General features: G+C 37.9%; 1 protein-coding gene across 1 annotated transcript in view; it reads right to left on the bottom strand.

Annotated features, from left to right (window-relative positions):
• Positions 1 to 22,760, bottom strand: part of ERAP1 (endoplasmic reticulum aminopeptidase 1) — a 1,476,217-nt gene that overhangs the window by 495,561 nt on the left and 957,896 nt on the right. Inside the window, exon 13 of the mRNA XM_044064113.1 lies at positions 21,914 to 22,097. Within this exon, the coding sequence (XP_043920048.1) occupies positions 21,914 to 22,097 (184 nt within the window). The remainder of the gene's footprint in view (positions 1 to 21,913; positions 22,098 to 22,760) is intronic.

Below are 22,760 nucleotides of genomic sequence, written 5' to 3'. Positions count from 1 at the left end.
ATCTGCCTTTTACAAAACCGAACTGGGTGGGATCAAGGGTCTGCAGATCCCCAATGTCGCCATTTATGAGTTCCATGATGATTCTTTCCACAGCCTTGCAGACCAGGCTGGTCAAACTTATGGGGTAGTTACCAGGGTCAGTAGAATTTCCCCCTTTGTGGAGTGGGACCACTGTTGCTGTGCGCCAGTATTCAGGTACATATCCTGTAGTGAGGCTAAGATTGAATAGCTGTCTTAGGTGCGGGTTTAGTTCATCTTGAAGTTCACGTAACACGCAACCGGGGATACCATCGGGTCCCATAGATGCTGTGTTTTTTGCTTTGTTGAGTGCTGATTTCACCTGTATGTCTGTGATGACAGGTAGGTTACATTCAGCAGAGATAATTACTTCATCTTTAGGGGGTGAGGGAGGGGAGAAATTTGCACTGAACCTATCTGCCAGAATATTGGCAATGTCGGTAGGGTCAGTGAATTTTTTGTCGTTGTGTACTAACTCAGAGCATATCTGAGAATTTCCTCCCAAGGTTCTGACATAATTGAAGAAGGCCTTGTGATTGTCTTTGCTATCCTTGGCAATCTTTTTCTCAAAGTTTGCTTTAGATGTTTTTATGAGAGAACGTAGTTTTTTACTTGTGCTGATTAGGGAAGCCTTTCCCTTGTGGGATTTGGCTTTGTCCTGCAGTAGCTTCCTTCTTTTGTTGTACAGTTTGTTTATAGCCGGGGTCCACCAAACCGGCTTTCCTTGGTGGAGAGGGTCTTGGTTTTAGTTGGGATTGCTTGATCCATGCATTCTTGGAGATGTCCGTAGAAGGCTTTTGTGAAGGATTCAGCATTTTGGGATGTGGTTTCCATTAACCCAGTAGGCTTAAAGGATACCATTTCTGACTTAAGGAGCGCAAAGTCAGCTTTTGAAAAGTTTTTCACTGTAGTCTTTTGTTCTGGGGGTGGGGGTGGGATATGTACATCCAACGTGATCAGTTTATGATCAGATCTTACTAGTGAGGGGTTTATATCCGGTGCGGAGCATTTGGACCCCATGTTTGTGATAATCAGGTCAAGTATATTATCTCTCCTCGTAGGAGAAGTGACCAGTTGCTACATAGCATTTGAGTTAATGAATTCCAGGAATCTTTGGGCTAGGGTGTTAGGGCTAGAATAGTGGGCCCAGTCTATGTTGGGGTTGTTGAAGTCACCCAATATGATGGTGTTTGGTGTGACATTCATGTCCTCAAGTGTTTTCAGGAATGCTTGATGGGATTCCTGGGATTGGGAGGGTGTTCTATAACATGCGACCAGTTGTATGGCAGTTTTGCCTATGGTGAGTAAAACTTGTATGGTTTCTGATGCTTCATGGGTAGCCACCAATCGAGAGGTGTAGGTGTCCTTTATGAAAATGGACACTCCCCCTCCCTTTGTGGTTCGGCCTGGAACTTGAGGCCGAAACGCATGATATGAGGTATAGCCTGGTAGCGCTGGAGTGCTCTCAGGAGCCTTGAACCAGGTTTCAGTTACTGCACAGACATCGATGTTCTCCATACTGAGAAGTGCTTCGAGTGCCTGCATCTTGAGATTTAGACTTCTGTACACATATATATATATGGGTGAACATGCATGTGCGTATAAATATATGTATATTTTTATGTGTGATTGTATACTTGTGTATATATACATATATATGTATGTTTTAAGGGTCTACTTTAGTTCAGCGAATGATCAGATGATCGAACGCTCTTAGTTCAAACACTAATAGTCGAACCGGCAAAATAGCAAATGGCCGGAACAGCAAATTATTTCCCAGGGAAAGAAATCACCGTCCAGGTTGTACCGTTTCCTCCACTTTAGTGCAATCGCGGAGTTGGTATATTTAAGTAGGGGTGTGGGGCAGCTCCTCTAGGGTGAAACCCCCCCACTTCATTTACTGTTTAGTGTTTTGGGGGGGTTGGGAACAGCAATTTTTTTCCCTGGGAAGAAAATAGCTGTTCTGGTTGCTCGCTGTTATGTGTTTTCGAGATTTAGGGGTTGATATAACAATGTTCAATCATCTGATCATTCATTGTTATAACATAGACCTTGTTTTAAGATATTCATGATAGCTCAGACAACATACATGCAACCACATTAGATAATAAATGTTTACTGTGTCTGACTACCCCACATTTTATATTGATTGATAACACTATGAAAATTGATATAGGCCTTCAAACATCTTGAATGTGTATCCCAAATGATCATATTGTACAAGTGTGTATAAGGCATAAGAGGGGAGAGAGGGCTGAGAGGAGGGAGGGGAGAGGAGAAGGAAAAGAGAATATTTGAAATTACACAAATCTGATAATGAGCATTCACACTAGCTTAAAGAAATTTATTTCACATATTGATTCAATTAATACAATGATACCTATTAAGGTCATTCAACTATAAAACTATACTATATAACAATAATTTATTTACCTAATGTTCATATAATAGGATAGATAATCTCATATAATTTGGGAATATACAACACAGAATATTTTTATTGTTTCTCTTTACTAGACTGAATTACATCTATAATTATTTAGATAAGTTATGTTCTATAAAAATAGTTCTGACTTCATTTAATTTTAACTTATTTATTACATGAGATATGAAGATATATAGCAAGCAAATCATAAGCAAATTCCTACAATTTAATCACATTAATGTATGTTATAATTAATGAATCAGTATATTTAAAAAATTACATTTCATTTATGACTATATAGTCTCTGTAGAAACATATATGGAGCTCTTAAGGCTTCTTGTTGCTGAGACATGAGGGTTAATCCAATAGATTATTCTCTATCTATTGGATTAGGAATGTTTATCAATCCATGTGGGATAAGTAAAATCCTAACTTTTGAAGTTATTTTGTCATATAAAATGTTTTTGTGATATTTTTTTTTTGTCTTTTATAGGCCTGATCCAAAAGTTATTATATGTTCTTTAATTCAGAAATCCTCTCAAATTACAATACTTAGAAATAATAAAAGATATATTCAACTTTAGTGTCATGGAAGAGTTTTAATCTCTATTAACAAATATTTTAAACATCTCTCAATCCGAAGTAAATAAATATGAATCTAACGCTACTCTCTTTAAATATTACTGGCTTAAACAATCCAAAGAAGAGATCACATTTACTAAGACATTTAAAATTAAATAAAGCACAAGCAGACTTTCTCCAAGAAACTAATTTCAAAACAAATGAAAATTGTATATGGAATCCAAAAGAATATCTAATGTCTCATTCTCCATAAAAAACAAAAACCAAAGGAGTGATTATCTTATGGAAGAAAAATATCACTAATCCCAAGGTTATCTATACTTATCTAGATAAAGAAGGTCTCATGGCTCGTTACACTAAAATTCAATAACAGGGTGTGGACATTAGCGAATCTGTATTGGTTTCCTGGTATGGGGGTAGGGACAGCTAAAAACATTTAGATCTCATTATTAACACTTACAAAGGTAACTTGATAATAGGTGGAGATTTTAGTTGTATTTTAGATAGCTCTGATACTACCAACAAGATACCTTTTTGTCTTACTTCAACAGCAAAACTTCTCAAGAAATAGAGTGTAAATCTTAATCTACTAGATATTTTTTAATTTCAAAGAAACTAACTTGTTAAATTTTTCACATCAAGATTACAGATTTGGTACTCAAACTAGAATTGACAGAATGTATGTCTCTCAAGATCTAAATACAAAAATATCTACCTCTTTAATAATTCCCTGTCCTTTTTCAGGTCATAACTCTATTATTCTCAAACTTCAAATAGATTTAAAAAAAAATAATACATATGATGAGAATTCCTGCATATATTACAAAACTGAAATAATTTAAACCATGGCTGGTAACAGAATTACAATTTTTTTCTAGATATTAATTATTCTGAAGAGACTAACATAGTCATGATTTGGGACTCATTGAAAGCTTTCATATAAGGTAAAACCCTTACATGGTTCAAAAATAAATCAAAACAATGAGAAGCAGAATTACACAATATAAAAAAAAACAATTTATAAAGATTAAATGTAAAAAGTTGGCAAACTCCACTAACAACAAAAAGACAATTGACAAATTAAATAAAATATATAATGAAATTCTATCCCATAAAACTAATTTAGCCCTAGAAAAATTAAACCCTTATTCAACTTCACCCAAACACATGCATAACTTAGCTATGAGAATAAAAATGCAATCAAGAGCTAATAACATAATCAGTATTCTACATGAGTGGAAAAAAAAAAAGAAGTTATGTCCTTACCATAACGTTCCATGTGAGTTGTTCATCTCGCCTTTTTGTTCTTACATGTGGGTTGGAGCCGAGGGATCGGCTCCGAATCAGCCGCTTTCAAGCTCAAACTCTCAGAGAAGCTCGAGACCTAGTGTATATCCCATGATGCTCTACTGTGAATCCCCAGATCTAGTATGCTGCAACCAAGACAGCCTACAGGAATAAGTGAAACTATAGTGTCTACCTATGAAGGTAGCTAAAAGATTGTAGATAGGAAACATAGAATATGCCATACAGACTAACAACTTGACCAATCTACCAAGGCAATCATCCCATTCGACTGGAGAGGGAAGGTGGGCGGGAATGTAAGAACAAAAAGGCGAGATGAACAACTCACATGGAACGTTATGGTAAGGACACAACTTCTTTATGTGAAGTTGTTCTATCTCGCCATTTTGTTCTTACACGTGGGTAGCGTCCCAAGCACCCTAATCCTGGGTGGCTCACGGGAGAACACTCCTGAGCACAGTGGAACCAAAGGTAGCCCTGTCCCTGGAGGTCCTATCCACTTTGTAATGAGTGATAAATGTGTGAGGTTTTGACCACGTGGCAGCTGCACAGATGGTATCTAAAGGTAAACGAGCTGCATGAGCTAATGACGTAGGAACAGCTCGTGTCAAGTGGGCTTTGATGTTAGATTCTAATGGCTGACTAGTGGAAGCATAAATGGATTTGATGCAGTCAGAGAGCCACTTAGACAATGTGATTTTTGATACTGCAAGACCTTTCTTATTTTCTGTGTAAGAGACAAAAAGTTGATCCGACTGTCTGAAATCCTTCGTTCTATCTAGATAGAACCTCAGTTGTCTGTGTACATCAAGCTTGTGTAACATATATTCCAATCTGTTGGAATGGTGTTTGAAGAAGGTTGGGAGCTCAATGGACTGATTTAAGTTAGTCTCTGAACAGACCTTGGGAAGGAAGGTAGGGTTAGTCCTGAGGGAGACCCTATCTGGGTGAAAAATCAAATATGGGGGTTTGGTGGACAAGGCTTGAAGTTCGGAGACCCTACGTGCAGATGTAATGGCTACCAGGAATATAATTTTCCAAGACAAAAATTTTAAATGACAAGATGAAGCAGGTTCGAAGGGGGCAAGCATCAATTGGGATAAAACTATATTCAAATTCCAGGGAGAGACAGGATGCCTGATAGGTGGTCTGAGATGGTGGGTTCCTTTTAAGAATGCTTTACATAGTCTATGTGACATGATGTTAGACCCATTAAACCCTACATGGAAGTTGGAAATAGCAGCCAATTGAACTCTAATTGTAGCAGCTGCTGCACCATCATGGAACAAGGAAGACAAGAAGTCTAAGATGATATGGACAGGTGCTGCATAAGGGTCAATGTCATGTTGAGAAGCCCAGTGAACACATTGTTTCTATTTGCTATTGTACAGCTTCCTGTTAGATAGTTTATGAGAGGAAACTATAATATGCTGGACCGCAGAAGACAAATTTTGAGACCTGGCTAATTTGGGAATTGGAGAAGCCAAGCTGTCAGTTTTAGGGAGGTAAGGGAGGGATGAAGAACTCCCGACGAGTGAGTCAGAAGATCTGGCACTGGGTCCAGGATCCATGGTTCTTCCAGTTGATACTTCCGCAGAAAGGGGAACCAAATTTGTTGAGGCCACAACGGGGCTATCAAGATCACAGTCCTTCCCAGACTTTTGGCTTTCTGTATAAATTTGGGAATTAGGGGTATTGGCGGAAAGGCATATAGGAGGCCCGGGGGCCAATCATGTACGAGCGCATCCCTCGGTTTGTTCCCTGGTGGGTGATAAAGGGAAAAGTAGCTGCTGCATTTGGCATTCATCGGAGATACAAATAGGTCGCAGCAAGGCTGGCCCCATCTGCAGAAAATCTTTTCCGCCACTTATTGTTTGAGAGACCACTCGTGAGGCAACAGGAAGGCCCTGCTTAGCTTGCCCGCTATTATGTTGGATGACCCCAGGATGTGCGTTGCTATCAGAAAGCGTCTGGTGGATACAGCCCACTGCCAAATTCTTAGGGCCTCCTGGCACAAGGGATACAATCTGGTTCCCCCTTATTTGTTGATGTACCAGACTACCGACATGTTGTCTGTCTGGATAGCAATTGTACCTAGAGGAAGAGAATCTTGAAATTGTTGCAACGCCAGGAACACCACTCTCAGCTCTAGGACATTTATATGCAAATGTGTTTCCATGATTGACCAAGTGCCTTGGACAGTCTGTCCCTGAAATAAGCCCCCCCCCACCCTATCAGGGACGCATCCGTGGTCACCGTGGCTGTGGGTTGGGGAAGAACAAAGGGACGCCCGATTATTACTTGGTCGCTGTTCAACCACCAATTGAGATCCTTCTTACAAAGACTCGTTAACCAGATCTTGTGTGACATGGGCAGGCACTGGTAAGACTACTGCGCGAAGAGCAGCCACTGGAGTATTCGCATGTGCATGTGCCCTAACGGAACTGCTATCAGTGTGGCTGCCATTGTACCTAAAAGCTGCAGTACCTGGGATGCAGGAGCTTTGTTCAGAACCAACAGACTGGATAGCTGATTTTTTAGGGATACGATTCTTGATTCAGGCAACCTGATCCTTGCATTGTCTGTGTCCAGTTCTGCCCCTATAAATGTAATATGCTGCGAGGGCGATAATGCAGATTTTTTGAAATTTAGGGTTATGCCCAACTGAGAACAAAGGTTTATGGTGTAGTCTCTTGCTTGAATTAGTTGATGCCTGGAGGTGGCGGTGAGGAGCCAGTTGTCCAGATATGGAAACACCGGGAATCCTAATCGTCTCAGATGAGCCGTGACCACTGCCATACATTTGGTGAACACCCTGGGGGCTGTGGTGAGACCAAAGGGCAGGGCTCTGAATTGGTAATGACTGGCTCCCAGCCAGAAACACAGGTGATCTCTGGATGATCTGCCCATTTTGATGTGGTAGTAAGCATCCTTGAGATCTATAGAACACATCCAATCACCCGTTGTTAAGAACGGCAGAATCGATTGCAGCGTGACCATCCGGAACTTTTCCTTCTTGACGAAGGTGTTGAGTTTGCTGAGGTCTAGTATGGGCCTCCAGTCCCCTGTTTTCTTTGGAACTAAAAAGAACCTTGAGTAAGTTCCGGATCCTATTTAGTCCACCGGGACTGGCTGGATGACTCTTTTGTCTAGCAGGTTTTGGATTTCTATAGTTGCTAGTTTTCTCAGACTGGGTGGAATGTCTGGGATCTTCGTACACATGGGAGGGGTTTTTGTAAAGGAAATGTTGTAACCTCTGGCAATGATTCTTTTTACCCAATAATCCATTGTGATGCTTAGCCAGGCCTTTGGGTATAAAGCTAAGTGACCCCCCGACTGCCTCCAGAGTAGGACAGCCGGGCTTCCTTTCAGGAATGCTGACAGGGCTTACCAGAGAACTGTTCCCTGTCGCCCTGGTTTTGCGGACCGCATCTGCCGTTTGGATGGTGTCTCCCATTTTTGCCCCCTCCTCTGGCCCTAGAGGGGGTATCAGTAGGTGTGTATTGGAAATCTCCTTGGGGTTTTCAGAATCACATTTTCCCACTTCGTTGCCCTTTGGGGTACGGTCTAGTTGGAGTGGAAAAACGGACTCTTACAGCAGACAGAGTCTTTCCTTCTTGTTCACACCTAGTGAGAGTCTCCTTAACTTTGGGTCTGAACAAGGCGGACCCATCGAATGGGGTACTGACGAAGGAAGACTTAAAGGCTTCCGCAAAAGAGCAAAGGCGCATCCAGGACTATCTCCGAAGAGCTATCGCTGAGCCTGCCGCCCTACTCGATCCATCTGCAGCATAAGAGATGAGTCACATGGATGAGTTTACTATTGAATTAAGGGTGTTGAGTTGTGCAGTCACCTTTTCAGAGACTGCATCAGCTGTGTTACCCTGGAGAATATCTCCCAACTCCTTTAGGAGATCCGTTGAAGGCGGGTAAAATGTGTTAGGTAGTTGAGCGATCTCATGGAAAATGCCGCAGAACTAAATATGCGTTTCCCATACCTGTCCATCGTCCTAGAATCTCTATTAGGAGGATGGACAGCAGAAGAGGTTTCCAACACCTCTTTCTTGGTGGCCGCCGCCACCACCATGGCATCAACCGGAACTCCTTTTGTAAGAAAGGCCTTATCTGTAGGGGAAGTAATAAACTTGTTGGGCCTCCAAGGGACCGGTTCCAGAGAGTCAGGGGACTCCCACGCCCTTTGAGCAACCAACTCCATCAGTTCATCGAAGGGCGGAGTACCCAGGAAGTGGACAGTTGAGATCCAAAGGCCTTCAGGAGGACCGACTCATCCTCAGTAGGGGCCAGGGACTGCCAATCACCCCTCTGCCTTAAGATTTCCAATATGTCTGCAAAAGAGACATCCTCTGAGGGGGATCGTGGGGACCCTTCTGATTCCTCCAAGTCGGTATCCAATGTGAGGGATTCCTGTGGGGAATCCAAGTGCCTCCTCTTGCACAATCTCTTTCTAGGTACTTCATCAGTGGGAGCATCCGGTGAAGTCCCTAGAGAGGAGGGGCCACCCAATGGGGATAACTAGAGGGCCTGGATCTTGACGCTTGGTGGGGATCTGCGGGGAAGAGGTAGAACGAGGCCCTTTAGGGGGAGGGGAAGACAGATCCAAGGAGATAGTAGTCTTAGTAGACATGACCTTCCTCATGGCATCGAAGGCACCAGAATCTCGGTCCGAGAAGTCTGTCGGCTCCGAAGAAACCGGCAGTTCTCCCCTGGCCGAGACCCCGCGCTCCAATCCAGAAGATGGAGCCGAGGCCACCTGCGCCGAAGCCCTGAGTGGAAGGGTCAGAACCAAAGTATCGGTTCGACTCTCCACCCCGGAGTCAGCGAGGGACTGTCGGCCCCGAGATTCTCCGGTCGGAACCGAGGAGATCAAGGTCGAAGGAGCCAAGGGAGGTGGATCGAACCTCGGCTCCGAGGGCTCTACCAAAATCGGTTCCACCTGCCCTGGCTCTGAACGCTTGGTTGGCTTCTGAGGAGGAGGTGGAGAAATTATGGCTGAGGTTTCAGGCTTCAAAACCGATTGACTCGAAGCAGACATTTTGGCCAGCGCGGGGTTCTCTAAGAGCCTCTTAACCACTCGGTCCAGATCCACATTGGAAAGCCTTGAAGAATGCGTCAAGGGATGGGTCGAAGGAGCCGAAGATGGCACCGACTGAAGAATTGGAGACTGAGGAGTCTCCAATATCGGCTCCACAACTGGGCTCCAAGGTAGAGGTTCGATACATGGTTCCAAGGCCTGTGGAGCCGATGTACGAACCACACCACAGGAACTCAGAGCCGATGACTTGGGCTCCGAGGATCCTTTGGAAGACTTTGACCCCATCGAAGCCTTGGAAGAGAGGTCAGCCTTGTCTAAAGTAGTCTTAAAATCCGGCTTCAGGAGTCCTCTATCTACCAGCTTCCTCCGCCTTTCCAGGAGAACCCTGGCGCTAAAGGAGTGGCAGATAGAGCACACCTCTTGTAGGTGCACCGAGCCCAAACAGTAAATGCAGGTGGAGTGATTGTCTGTAACGGAAATGTTTTGACCGCACTCACACCTTTTAAATCCTGACTTTTGCTTTTCTGACATTTTTTAAGAAAAAGTTCAGGTCCCTGAATTTTACTTGTCCAAAAAATGTAGTAACTACACACACAACTAATATAAAATAACTTCCTATGGAATAATATAGAATAATATGTATATATATATCTATAAACACACTATCACTGACTATATAATTAACATTAGGTATATATATATATATATATATATATATATATATATATATATATGTGTGTGTTCAAAAAAGCCAAAAATCCCAAACGTAGTATAAAGAACAAACCCAAGAAGGAAGGAATGCAGTCTGTTGATAGATTGGTAAAATTCCACCACACAAAGCAAGCAATTCCAAATGTAGAAATGATATTTATTAACAATAAGATGTGAGCGCTTTCGCGGATGCTGTATCCGCTTCATCAGACATAACCATACTGAATTCAAAGTTGCATTAAATACTCTTAACAAACACTCAAAATCAATTAACTAATTAATCAATTAATTAAATCTAACAGCAATTCAAAGCTATGTATTCAAAGCAAATTCCCATAAATGCCCAGTGTCCGGATTCTTAAAAAAGCGTGACTCATCTATGGAGTCACATTGTAAGCATCTACCACATTTCTTGGTCGCCCAAAAGCTCCTAGGATTCATAGAAACGAGAGTCATACCCAAATTATTATAACAAAGAGTTTGTTTAAGACATTTCATATTCTTATAAACAAATGTAGGAGAGTCACCTACTATATTCCTGACTCTCTCATCAACCATGAGTATGTTCCAATTAGACATTATAGCCACTGGGTTTACCAGTTTGTTGTAGCTCAGCCAATACTTCATTCGGCGTCGTATATACGGAAGGAACCGCACCAACCCGGAAGCGGAATGAGGATGAGTGTTCAGGGTCTGAAGAGGCGGAACAGCAGGGCATAAGAGTAACAGAACCTCTCATCTCTCCTGGTGCGGTTCCTTCCGTATATATGACGCCGAATGAAGTATCGGCTGAGCTACAACAAACTGGTAAACCCAGTGGTTTAGATAGAAGTAATAACTCAGTCAGCATGACGAGTGTAGTTAGGCGGAAAATACAGCTTGAAAGAGCTGAAATGGAAAAATTTCCGATGGCTCCACTGCCTATACGAACGGGCAGAAAAAGATCTGTTGAATTGGAGACAGCGAGGGGAGCGAAGAGAAAGGAACCGCCAAACCAACAGAACCAACGCATGTTAAAGAGGTTTTGGAACCAGGATGCTTAGGATGGAACATGATGAAGTACATTTGCTTAATAAAGGTATGAATTTTATACCCAGTTCTAACATGGATATCAGTCAAGCTGTTATATCTGTCAGACTATTTGTACGTAATATAGCCTTGAAATTGTTAATTGGTACAGATTCTATGACACAGGTTGATCCTTTTAAATGTAGAAGTGTTTATACACCACATTTGCAGGCCAATGTGGAGACTTTTTAAAAAGCGGTTGAGAATGCTTTATACAGTGACTATAATTTTTCCAAGAACATTAAGGATAATAATTTAAGTAAACAAGAAGTGGAGGCGCTCAACAGACTGAGAAATAATGCGGACATTGTTATACGCCCGGCAGACAAGGGTGGTCCGGTGGTTGTATCGGACTTTGAATATTACAACAGGACAATGTTAACAATGTTGGCAGATGAGGCCTATGAAGTGGTACCACCCAGCATTGTGTATAAGTTGCAAGACAGTATTTGTAATAACCTTTTGGAATGTAGGTCCATTAATGTAATCAGTGATGAGCTGTTTAAATATTTTCAAGTACCATATCCAATAGTACCTAAGCTTCACGGTCTACCGAAGATACATAAGAATATGGTAGAACCGTGCTTTAGGCCTATAGTATCAGGTTCAGGTTCAGGTTGGCTGACGGAACCTTTGTCTATATATTTAGACTTTGAACTTAAGAAGGTGCTATCTGATTATGTGTATGTGCTTAGAGACACTGAACAGTTTTTGACAGATTTGTACTCTTGTGTCAATGGTTTAGACAATTTGGACAGTATAATATTGGCCACAATGGATGTTGTGTCCTTATTTACATGCATTCCTAATACTGAAGGAATAGATGCTTTGAGAACATTGTTAGTTGAATCTAATTTGATGGATTCGAGTAAGGTTGATTTTATATGTCTCCTGCTAGAAATGGTATTAGATAGTAACATCTTCTTTTTTCATGATACTTGTTATAGACAACGCAAGGGTGTGGCCATGGGCACCAGTTGTGCTAACAGTTATGCCAACTTGGTCATGGTAGCCTGGGAGAAACAAGATATACTTGACAATTCTAATATAGTTTTCTACAGGAGATTTGTAGATGATCTCTTTCTCTTGTGGAAGGGTACGGATGATATGCTCATATCTTTTTTTGAACAACTGAATAGTATGAACTCATTTTTAAAGTTTACTTTAGAATTCTCAATAGACACCATCAATTACTTAGATGTAACCATACTCCGAGTAAATGATACTCTTACGACCAGGGTTTACCGTAAGCCTTGTTATAGGCTAGCATATCTACATAGATCTAGTATGCACAATCCCAAAGTTTTTGAAAACATCATAAAAGGACAAGCTATGAGAATATCAAGATTGTCTTGTGAGGATACATGTTATGAAAATGAACTTAATAGTCTCCAGATGGGGTTGTTGAATAGAGGCTATAGTGAACGGGAGGTTACCAAATCATATTTTAATGTAGGTAATTTGAGAAGTACGAGGGCGAAACCCTATTACTCAGATAGAGGTGATTTACCTATTAGATCTATGAATAGGAATAAGCAGAGAAATGAGTCCATTGTCCTTCCTTTTAGTAACAACACTGACATTGTTGAAAAGGCTATAATGTCTAATTGGAACATACTCATGGTTGATGAGAGAGTCAGGAATATAGTAGGTGACTCTCCTACAGTTGTTTATAAGAATATGAAATGTCTTAAACAAACTCTTTGTTATAATAATTTGAGTATGAGTCTCGTTTCTATGAATCCTAGGAGCTTTTGGGCGACCAAGAAATGTGGTAGATGCTTACATTGTGACTCCATAGATGAGTCACGCTTTTTTAAGCATCCGGACACTGGGCATTTATGGGAATTGCTTAACAACAGCACCTGTAATACCAAAAATGTAGTATATGTGCCACACTGTTTGATTTGTTTCTGTGTCTATGTGGGCAAGACAAATAGGACCCTTAGAGAACGAATCAGGGACCAGGCCTATTGTCTTGCCAGAAAACAAGAATATAGTGCCCTGGCCAGACACACTCTACAGAGGGGAGTAGACCATGTATTTCTATTTCAAATATTACATGTCCAAGCAGAGGATATTCGGCTGGGTGATATTGTGAATCAGACTGAACAAGCAGAACATGGGTGGATTTTTAGACTAGCTGCACATGGGGGCAGAGGCCTCAATGACAGTATCTCTTTGAAGCCTCATCTTAAGGCTAGAAAACTAAGATAGTTTTTTAATATGATGTTTTAAATATGTATGGAGTGTGGTTAGTACATATGCCTTATTTTAGGATGTTATGTCTTATATTTATTTGTGAGTTTTTATGAGTTAGCAATGCAGCATTTATGTTTGCTATGCATCTTTTAGACATTTTCAGCTTTGAATACATAGCTTTGAATTGCTGTTAGATTTAATTAATTGATTAATTAGTTAATTGATTTTGAGTGTTTGTTAGAGTATTTAATGCAACTTTGAATTCAGTATGGTTATGTCTGATGAAGCAGATAGAGCATCCGCGAAAGCGCTCACATCTTATTGTTAATAAATATCATTTCTACATTTGGAATTGCTTGCTTTGTGTGGTGGAATTTTACCAGTCTATCAACAGACTGCATTCCTTCCTTCCTTCTTGGTTTGTTCTTTATATATATATATATATATATGTATATATATATATATATATATATATATATATATATATATATATATATATATATATATATGATAATACACACACATACACAATATAGCTGACAGAGCCCTGTCACACCCAAGAAAAAAGAGGCCTAAAGCCCTGAAGAAAAACTTTTTAGAAAAAGTCCTAACAAGGTTACACTAACAGGTAACAACCTTAATACTATAATAAGGATAGTAATCTAAATATATAAAAACTAAGTTTAGTCAAAAATCCTATTAATATATAAGATTTTAAATCATTGGCCCAGCTTCCTCCGACTAGCTGTTGATCCGTTGCAGCGGCAAACTAGATCTGGGGATTCACAGTAGAGCATCATGGGATATACACTAGGTCTCGAGCTTCTCTGAGAGTTTGAGCATGAAAGCAGCGGATTCGGAGCTGAGGGATCAACTCCGACCCACGTGTAAGAACAAAACGGCGAGACAGAACAACTTCACATCAAAAAGTATCAGATATAAGTGACATTTTAGACGCATTCAAACATCATCATACTGAACATTATAAAGATATTAATTCCCAAAATAACCCTCTAAATTTGGAAACAAATTTTCCCAAAATTAAGAAAATACCAGAAAAACTAAAATTTGATACTCAAAAATTAATTTCACATAAAAAAGTTATAGAAAAGATTAAAGAAAGTAAATGTAATAAAGCTCCAGGAATTGATGGAATTATTATAGAATTATATAAACTTTTTCCGACTTCTACACCTTCTCTTTTTCATAAAACCTTTCCTGAAATCCAAACTAAAACCACAATACCACCATCATGGAAATAGTCCTTAATCACACCCATAATAAAAGACAACAAAGATCCTACACACTGCAGCTCTTATAGACCAATATCTCTTCTTAACAATGATTATAAAATTTTCTTGTCTATACTAATTAATAGAATTAAAAAATCTTTGACCCATATTATAAATGAAGATCAAACTGGATTTATACACAACAGATGCACATACAATAACATACAAAGGATATTAACACTTATTGATATATTAAATAGAGAGAATCAAAAAGCCCTAATAATTGCACTAGATATAGAAAAAGCCTTTGATTCCTTAAAATGGGATTATTTATTTAAAGTCGTAGAACATTATGATCTTCCTCTCTCTTTTATTACTCTGTTAAAAATATTTACAAAAATAATCTAGCATATGTAAAATTAGGACCTTTTACTTCTGAATCAATAGCTCTAACTAAAGGTACTAAACAAGGTTGCCCTATGTCTCCCATTTTATTTGCACTAGCAATAGAAATATTTGCCTCTTTAATACATGACAACTCTAAAATAAAAGATATTAATATATATGGTCAATAAAAATCTAAAATAATGTTATTTGCTCCTTACTTTACATAAATCAAAAATTCTTTAAACGAATTAGATAAACAGGTTGAAAATGTTTATATAATATCAGGTCTCCACTTTAATAAAACAAAATCTAACTTTATAGCATTAAACAAAAATGGGGAATTCCTAGTAGATGGGGATAATATAACTGGCAAACAAGTACCCACTTTAAACTATTTAGGTATTACTTTATGTAAAAATACAGAAGAAACCTTAACTACAAATTACAATGACATTGTAAAAATAATGAATAATTATGTGGATAAGTGGAATAAAATGTATATAACCTTTGACAATAGACTGCAATTAATAAAAATGACATTACTTCCAAAAATTTTAAATATAGCTCAAGCTTTTTCCATAATACCTGAGAAACAGCTCTTGAAAATTTTACATGCATTATTACTAAAATGTCTATGGCACCCTAACAGAAACAGAATAGCTTACACTCATCATATTAGACAACGGGAACAGGGAGGGATCAACTTCTCAGATATAGAAACATACATAAAAGCTTCAGTTTTCAAAATTATCATAAATTGGATAGATTCAAACTACTCTTCTAGCTGGAAATCACTAAATTTACTATATTTCTAAATGAAAATCACATACTAAAAATGTTATGTTATCTGATCAATCCAACAAGTTATGGCATATCTTGTGTATCAGCTTACAATATAACTTGATAAAACCTACTAAACTAAATTTTATAAATTATATTTTCAATTGTTTTAGAGAATGTATTAATGCTAATATAGATATTAAAATTTGGTTAGATATATTAATACCTTTCAACATTACAAAAAATGTCTTTAATAAGACACATAAGAATGTCTTTAATACATGGAAAACAAAGAATTTTATATGTTGGAAACATTGTATTAACAATCAAAAAATGACAGATATCCAGTACATAATGAATAAATATGACCTACTTTCATCTGATTGTCTAGTGCTTCAGAGTGTATTAACATACTCACAAGACCAATGCAGAATGATTAATAATTATTCCTTTAAGAATTAACCTAAATTCATAAAATATCTAAATGAAATTATTTATAATATTCATAATATGGAAAACGCAACCTCTAAATTATATAAAATTCTAATAAGCTATAAAGTTAGTGCTCAACAGAATTTTTGGAATTACATTACTAAAGGACATTCATTAAATATATCCTTGGAAGGCAACACTAACATGTTGCTTTCAATTAAATTAACATCTAACATGCAATTCCGGAGAAGCTACACATGAAAATTTATGCACAGAGCATTTTATATACCTGATAAACTAGCCAATCTCAGTTTTTCCAATAATTCTACTTGCTGGAGATGTTTACAGAACTGTAAAGCAGACTGAATACATATTTTTGTTGAAAAATGCTGGAAAGATATCAACATTTTTTATAAGCCATATTTACAGATTAATTTGTTCTAACTAAAGTTTTAATTTTGCTGAATATAAATGAAAACTTAAAAATGAAAAAAGAAAATATGTATTTACTATGGACAATCCTAGCTGTTGCTAGGAAATGCATCTCCAGAAAATGGAAATCTAACTCTGCTCCTATCTTTGAAGAATTTTTAACATTATTAAACGAAACAGCAATACTGGAAATCAAAATCAAAGAAATGAGGGTTTACCCAAAACTATGGAGCAACAATGCGTAGAGAAAGATTTTATCCCTTACTGAGACTTTAAAAATGAACTCTGACTCTTCCTAAAAAATTTATGACTAATGTTTAAATATGTTGAATCCGAAAGGTTTCTGTATAAATATAATTTCAGGTCAAATGTAAATAATGTATATATATTTTTTTCTTTATCTCTTGTTGTTATTTGAACTCTATATCAGGGTATTTGTTACATTTGAAAAAAAAAATAAAACTTTTGAGTAAAAAAAAAAAAGATCACATAGCATTCAATTACTTTGTACATCCCTCCTGTTCATAATTATATAGTCTACATTTGCCTGTCTAGCCATAATGCCAAGCACTTCCACACTTTTGTGGGACATCAAAGATCCTTCATTTGAAATACTTACTTTTGCAGTCAATCTCCACATCAATTAAATTCTAAATTCCCCATTTATGTACCTGCTACTAATTTTTCAATGCCCATAGACTGAAAGTCCTGCAGTATCATCAGTCATCCTTGCCATTACTGCCACATAAATTGTCTGTGTTCTCGATGTTTTACCAATATACCAATGAAAAATAGTTTAAGTGAGTCATTAAAGCTTCCCACCAACTTACAAAAACAGTTCCTCCTGCTCCTAGGGGCTACTGACGGCCACTGTTCTATCTGATCTGTAAACCAAACTGTAAAATATGTTAAAGTGCAAAAAAGAGATACTGAAACTCTAGTGCCTCATATGTACTCTCACATCAACACAGTAAGAACAAACAAGGAATAGTCAGAAAGCAAGACTGTATTAATTTCAAAACCTTTATACAAATGAAGATACTCTTCTAAGGCAAAACTCTGTCAAGCCTAGAATATATTTTATAGGGTGGAAAACAAGTAAACCTATTACTCTTAATCTTCAGACTGCCAGCCACACCTCAAAGTTATATTAGAGTAGTAAGATACAAAATATTTTCCCATCCATGGGACATGAAGTTGTCACGAACCACCCAGAACATCCTTAACATTTGTTACCACGTTTCAGTCCCCAGTAAGGCTAAGGACCTTCTTTCATGGAAAGACACACATTTCCATCAGAATATAGTGCAGATCTCTCAAAAAGTAAGGCTTTGAGGAAGATACATTGAGGCCAGCATGAAAAAGCTTATTTCACCAGACCTTCTTTACAGTAATATATCCACCCTGTTCATCCTTTAGGTGGGCCTTTACTTTAAAACTAAACCCTTTACAAAACAATAGAAGAACACCCCCAGCCTAATACTTTCTAAAGAAAGAGAACAACCAAATGCGTATGCAAATTCCCTCAGAAAGATAAGTTTCTTGTAAACCACTTGTATGAGATACCTTTTGAAGCTTTTTTTTGGGTATGGGAAGACTTGAGTCCTTTAACATGTGTTACCTAACTCACTTACATTCCATGACAAGACTTAATCATTATCCATGAAAAGATTACCTTTGTGCATAGCCCATTTAAGCACAATTCCAAATCAAAACTCAGCAAAAGTCCAGGGGAAAGGGGAGCCTCATGAGCTCCCAATGTATTAATGCATGCCCTAAGATAAATAATATGACAAAAGATGCACCAAGAGACACATATATATATATACACAACATAGGTGCAGCTTCCCGAACACCAAATATTAACCCCCCCTGTACCAGAAATAAGGATAAAATAATCTAATGAGACAAATAATTAACAGAAAAAAATGTAGACTGCATAATTCTAAAACTGCAAAACTTGCCAATATGGAAAACTCTGTAAGCATACACTGGGGCCCTTGTCAAACTTTTAACCACACTGTCCAAAATAACTGCCTAGAAAACACCCAAACTGTGTAACCTATTCTATAAATAAGAGAAGGGAAGAGAAAATTCTTGTACTGTAGCAATTCTTATAGCACAGCCCAGTTAAATACACAAAATATTCTTAAAAACTGAACAACAAATTATCAATAGATGGTTCTGCACAATACCACAGCAAAAAAAAAAAAAAAAAATTCAAAAGAAAAAACTTTAAATAATTAAATATCAATGGATAAAACTGAACTAAGACTGAACACCAAGCCGAAAAATAGCAATTCAAGGGTGAAAACATTAAAAACAAATAAATGAAGTGACATAGTTAAATGTCCAGTCATACTGTCCATCTTCTAAGGTAGGCCAAGAGTAAACTGGAAACACATGGCTCATGTCAGAAGAAAGCAATGTGATAACTACAATGTGTAAGCCTACTCAGTTTAGGTTATTAATGAGCCCCGGACTTTCCAACGTTTAAGAGACTCACTCCCATAATAAGAACCGATAAATAAAATAAATATAAATAAATAAACTAAAATAAAGTCCTGGGTCAATGTCCACATTAGAACATAGTTAACTGCCTGAAACTGGGAAAAGAACAAAGTCCACAAATAAATCTCTATGTCTGAAGAAGTGTTGGCTTTTTCATGGATAATATTACAATCATCAAGAGGTAGACTAGCTTCAGAGTAATGAATATAAAAGTTCCAGTAGTTAACAAACCAAAGCAAATAAGTGCTACTGGCCTAGAAATGCAAACAGATTACTTAGGACAACCAGTGCTCACGCTTTCTGTACCTATACAACTTCAGTCCTTGGGGGAGAACAACTCTTTATTCATTTAGGTCAGATGCTTATGCATAACTCTCAGCTTATTCGCTCAAGAAGTCTGGACAAAGCCAAACTAATGGGGCAGGGAAGTCAAAGGGCAAAAATCAGGGAGAGATTTTAAATACTGGTCTTAAAAGCTAAGAAAGTTGCTATAACAACATTTTTTGCATTAGCATTTATTTTCTGAAGGAGATGAAGTCTGAAATCTAATGTTTGTCATCATTTAGTGACTGCAAGACTCATTGATTTTGCCATGAAAAAAAAAAGAAATTTAAAGAGGAACAGACAAAAAAATATGAGGCAAAAGTCTGGGCATTCTACAAAATTCTGGACAGTTGAAAGATATGTGCTTATTTAAAAGAGGAAAAGATTATGAACTCTTCTTCCTCTGACTGAGAGTAGTGTTGTACCACCATCTTGAGTGCCACATTCCTCCTCCTGATTAGAGACAGCTGCCCACTCTTTAATGATCAGATGTGTATGCTCAGACTCTAAGAAGGTCCTGGTACTTTTTTGAAAAACAGGCTGTATAGAACAGATGAAACCACAACCCACTGGAATGACACTGCTACATCACTGGGAAAACTGTCCCTCTTATTTCATCTGGTCTCAGCACTGTAATAATGTTCACAAAATGTTCACTCAATATTACACAGAAGTTTATTGTCCGATTTCTAAAGTTTTGACAAAACTGTTTCCTTTTTGTACAAAAGTATGAAACCTTATAATAAAATGTCTAGGTCTTTTCATTGCACTCTGAGGAGCAGGTAAGAAAATCCAGCATACTATCATTCCGCACAGCCTATTTCCTTCAGAGCTGTCCTGATAAATCTGACTGGGTCATCAGCTTACAGCTTCTCCAGTACACCAATAAACCTAATGTTTTTAAGTCTTTCACAGTCATCCAAATCCAGTAGCCTTGTTTCCAACAATTACAGCTTTAGCTGCTTATTGGCAACATACGATCTAGTTGCCAGTCATATCTCTAAAGGTCTGTAATAGCATCTAGGGCCAGCAATACCATCTGAGTGATGAATTAATGCTTACTCAATCTGTTTCACTCCTTACCTTGAGCTTCTGACTTATCTCATTTGGTCGCTGTTTTACCTGGCTTATTTAATATAAAGTAACGGCCACTTACTTTCTCCATAAAATGTGATCATTAACAGTTCCTTTCCAGTTGTTCCAGACAATGTATTACCATATTACTGGAATTACTTTTAGAATGTATGGATGTTGTCAATCACTTTTTTTAATGCAACAAGGAATAGTTCTAGTCATGAATAGAATTACTAAATGCTGCTAAAACAAAGGCTGCCAAACATAGTCTTAAAAAGTAAAGTATGCTGCACTTTATCTATTCAAACTATTGCCACTGTGAGAGAGCTCACAAATTTCCATGTTAACTGCACCTTGCAATATTTGAAAGATGTGTCTAGTGATCTTTTTGATGGTTTTCTAAACTAAGGCATACTCACAGAGCCACCCCATAGGCATTACAAGAAAGGATTTGTGACTGTTGAGGGACACCAAGTGGAGTCATCTTCTTAGATGATTTTACCAGAACTAGAGTAGCAAGGCAATATAACTCTGAAGGACCTTCCTCAGACAGTAAGAAGACTTCCTCATCCTTCATCTCTACAAATTGCAGTGCTTGTTCTTAGATGCTTTACTTGAAGATGGAACCAGATTACCCAACAAACCCCTGACAGAAAAACATTCTAACAAAGCCACCAGGGAATTTGTTATGGAGACTAGAAATAAGTGTTCTGGTAATGTGTTGCCTCTTTTTTTTATTTTTTAACAAACACTGCAATAAAATGAAATAAGCATATCTCATAAGCAAGGGTTACAACTATTGTATAAACCGAGTATATTAGTAGCCAAAAATGTCATCACTGAAATACAGTCAATAACCAAAGAACCTAGGTTATGCTGGAATGTACTTCTGCACTTGTTTTAGCAGCAGGGCAGGTGTTTCAGACAAATATTTGAAAGTTTTATACTTGGGTTCCCTTGCCCAACACCAACTCTGAGTGTCCAGTGCAGGACTCTCATGTCTCACTGCATCTGGTAGTGCTTGCGTGTGTGTGTGTGTGTGTGTGTGTGTGTGTGTGTGTGTGTGTGTGTGTGTGTGTGTGTGTATGCGTGCAGCACTAACACAATTTGACAATGCTATCCATAAACATATGGCAAATGACACTGCTAAGAACTTGTCTCTCATATCCAAATTTTCGAATGAATGTCAAGAACTTGATTCAAAAGAACAACTACTACAGGAATGTACAACACATTGTTTAGAACTCACTGCTAAACTGCTTTTGAAGTTTATAGATTTATAAAGGAAAGATGAAGTTAAAAAATCTAAGTCTTGTTCTATGAATTTTATAAATGTTATAAAATATTTACTGGTATATAAAGTAAAAGACTACTTACCTCACAAGAAGGAAAGCATTATTGATAAGGTTTGCTCGGTCATTGCTGCTGATAGCCTCATGATTTTTGATTAACAGGTTGACCAGAGTGTCCCAGCCTTCTCCTTCATAATGTACAATGTAGTAACCATTCATATCAACATTAAATTTTATCCACTCCACCTCTTCAGGCAGAATAATTACATCTGAGAGACACAGAAAAAAGAAGTTTTAAGGTCCTGCTAATGCAGCCCCCATATTCAAGAATGAGATTTCAAGCAGTTACACTACAAGCTTCTACTATTATAATCATTTTTCATCTACTATTATAATTCTTTCTTTCTTTTCTTTCTTTTTTGTTAAACAGGAAAAATCATTTCTTTTAAGGGGTCACCTAGAAGCACTGCCTAGTGGAGTAACTTAGTCACTAGAAGGCAAGTGGAGGCAGAGGAATCTAACCCATGAATTACAACATGAAATGCATTAGCAGCTTACATTCCTAATCATCTGAGCTGAACTGCTGCATAAAATAATTATAAGCATTTGCTCCTGTTACTGAATGGCTTGAATCCATTTACATAACTTCATTTCCAAATAAATGCAAGTGTTAAGAATTTTCATTCTAGGATATATTAGCAAGGACTTTTATGTTTTACTGTAGTTATATAACAATGCTAATACCACCTTAAAAGAAAAGTACAGCAATGAGATCAGTGCTAATACCACCTTAAAAGAAAAGTACAGCAATGAGATCAGTGTTACAGCACAGAAACTACTACACTGACAGCTGGCAAACACTGAATGAAGGACCAACCAGATGTTCTAGAGCTTAGAGGGAAAAAATTACATTATAGAAAATGGAAGACTAG

Source organism: Protopterus annectens, chromosome 2.part2, assembly GCF_019279795.1.
Source record: "Protopterus annectens isolate FY-2018-M chromosome 2.part2, PAN1.0, whole genome shotgun sequence".
NCBI classification, from domain to species: Eukaryota; Metazoa; Chordata; order Ceratodontiformes; family Protopteridae; genus Protopterus; species Protopterus annectens.
The sequence above is the reverse complement of the archived record's forward strand: the minus strand, read 5'-3'. Positions and strand labels throughout refer to the sequence as shown.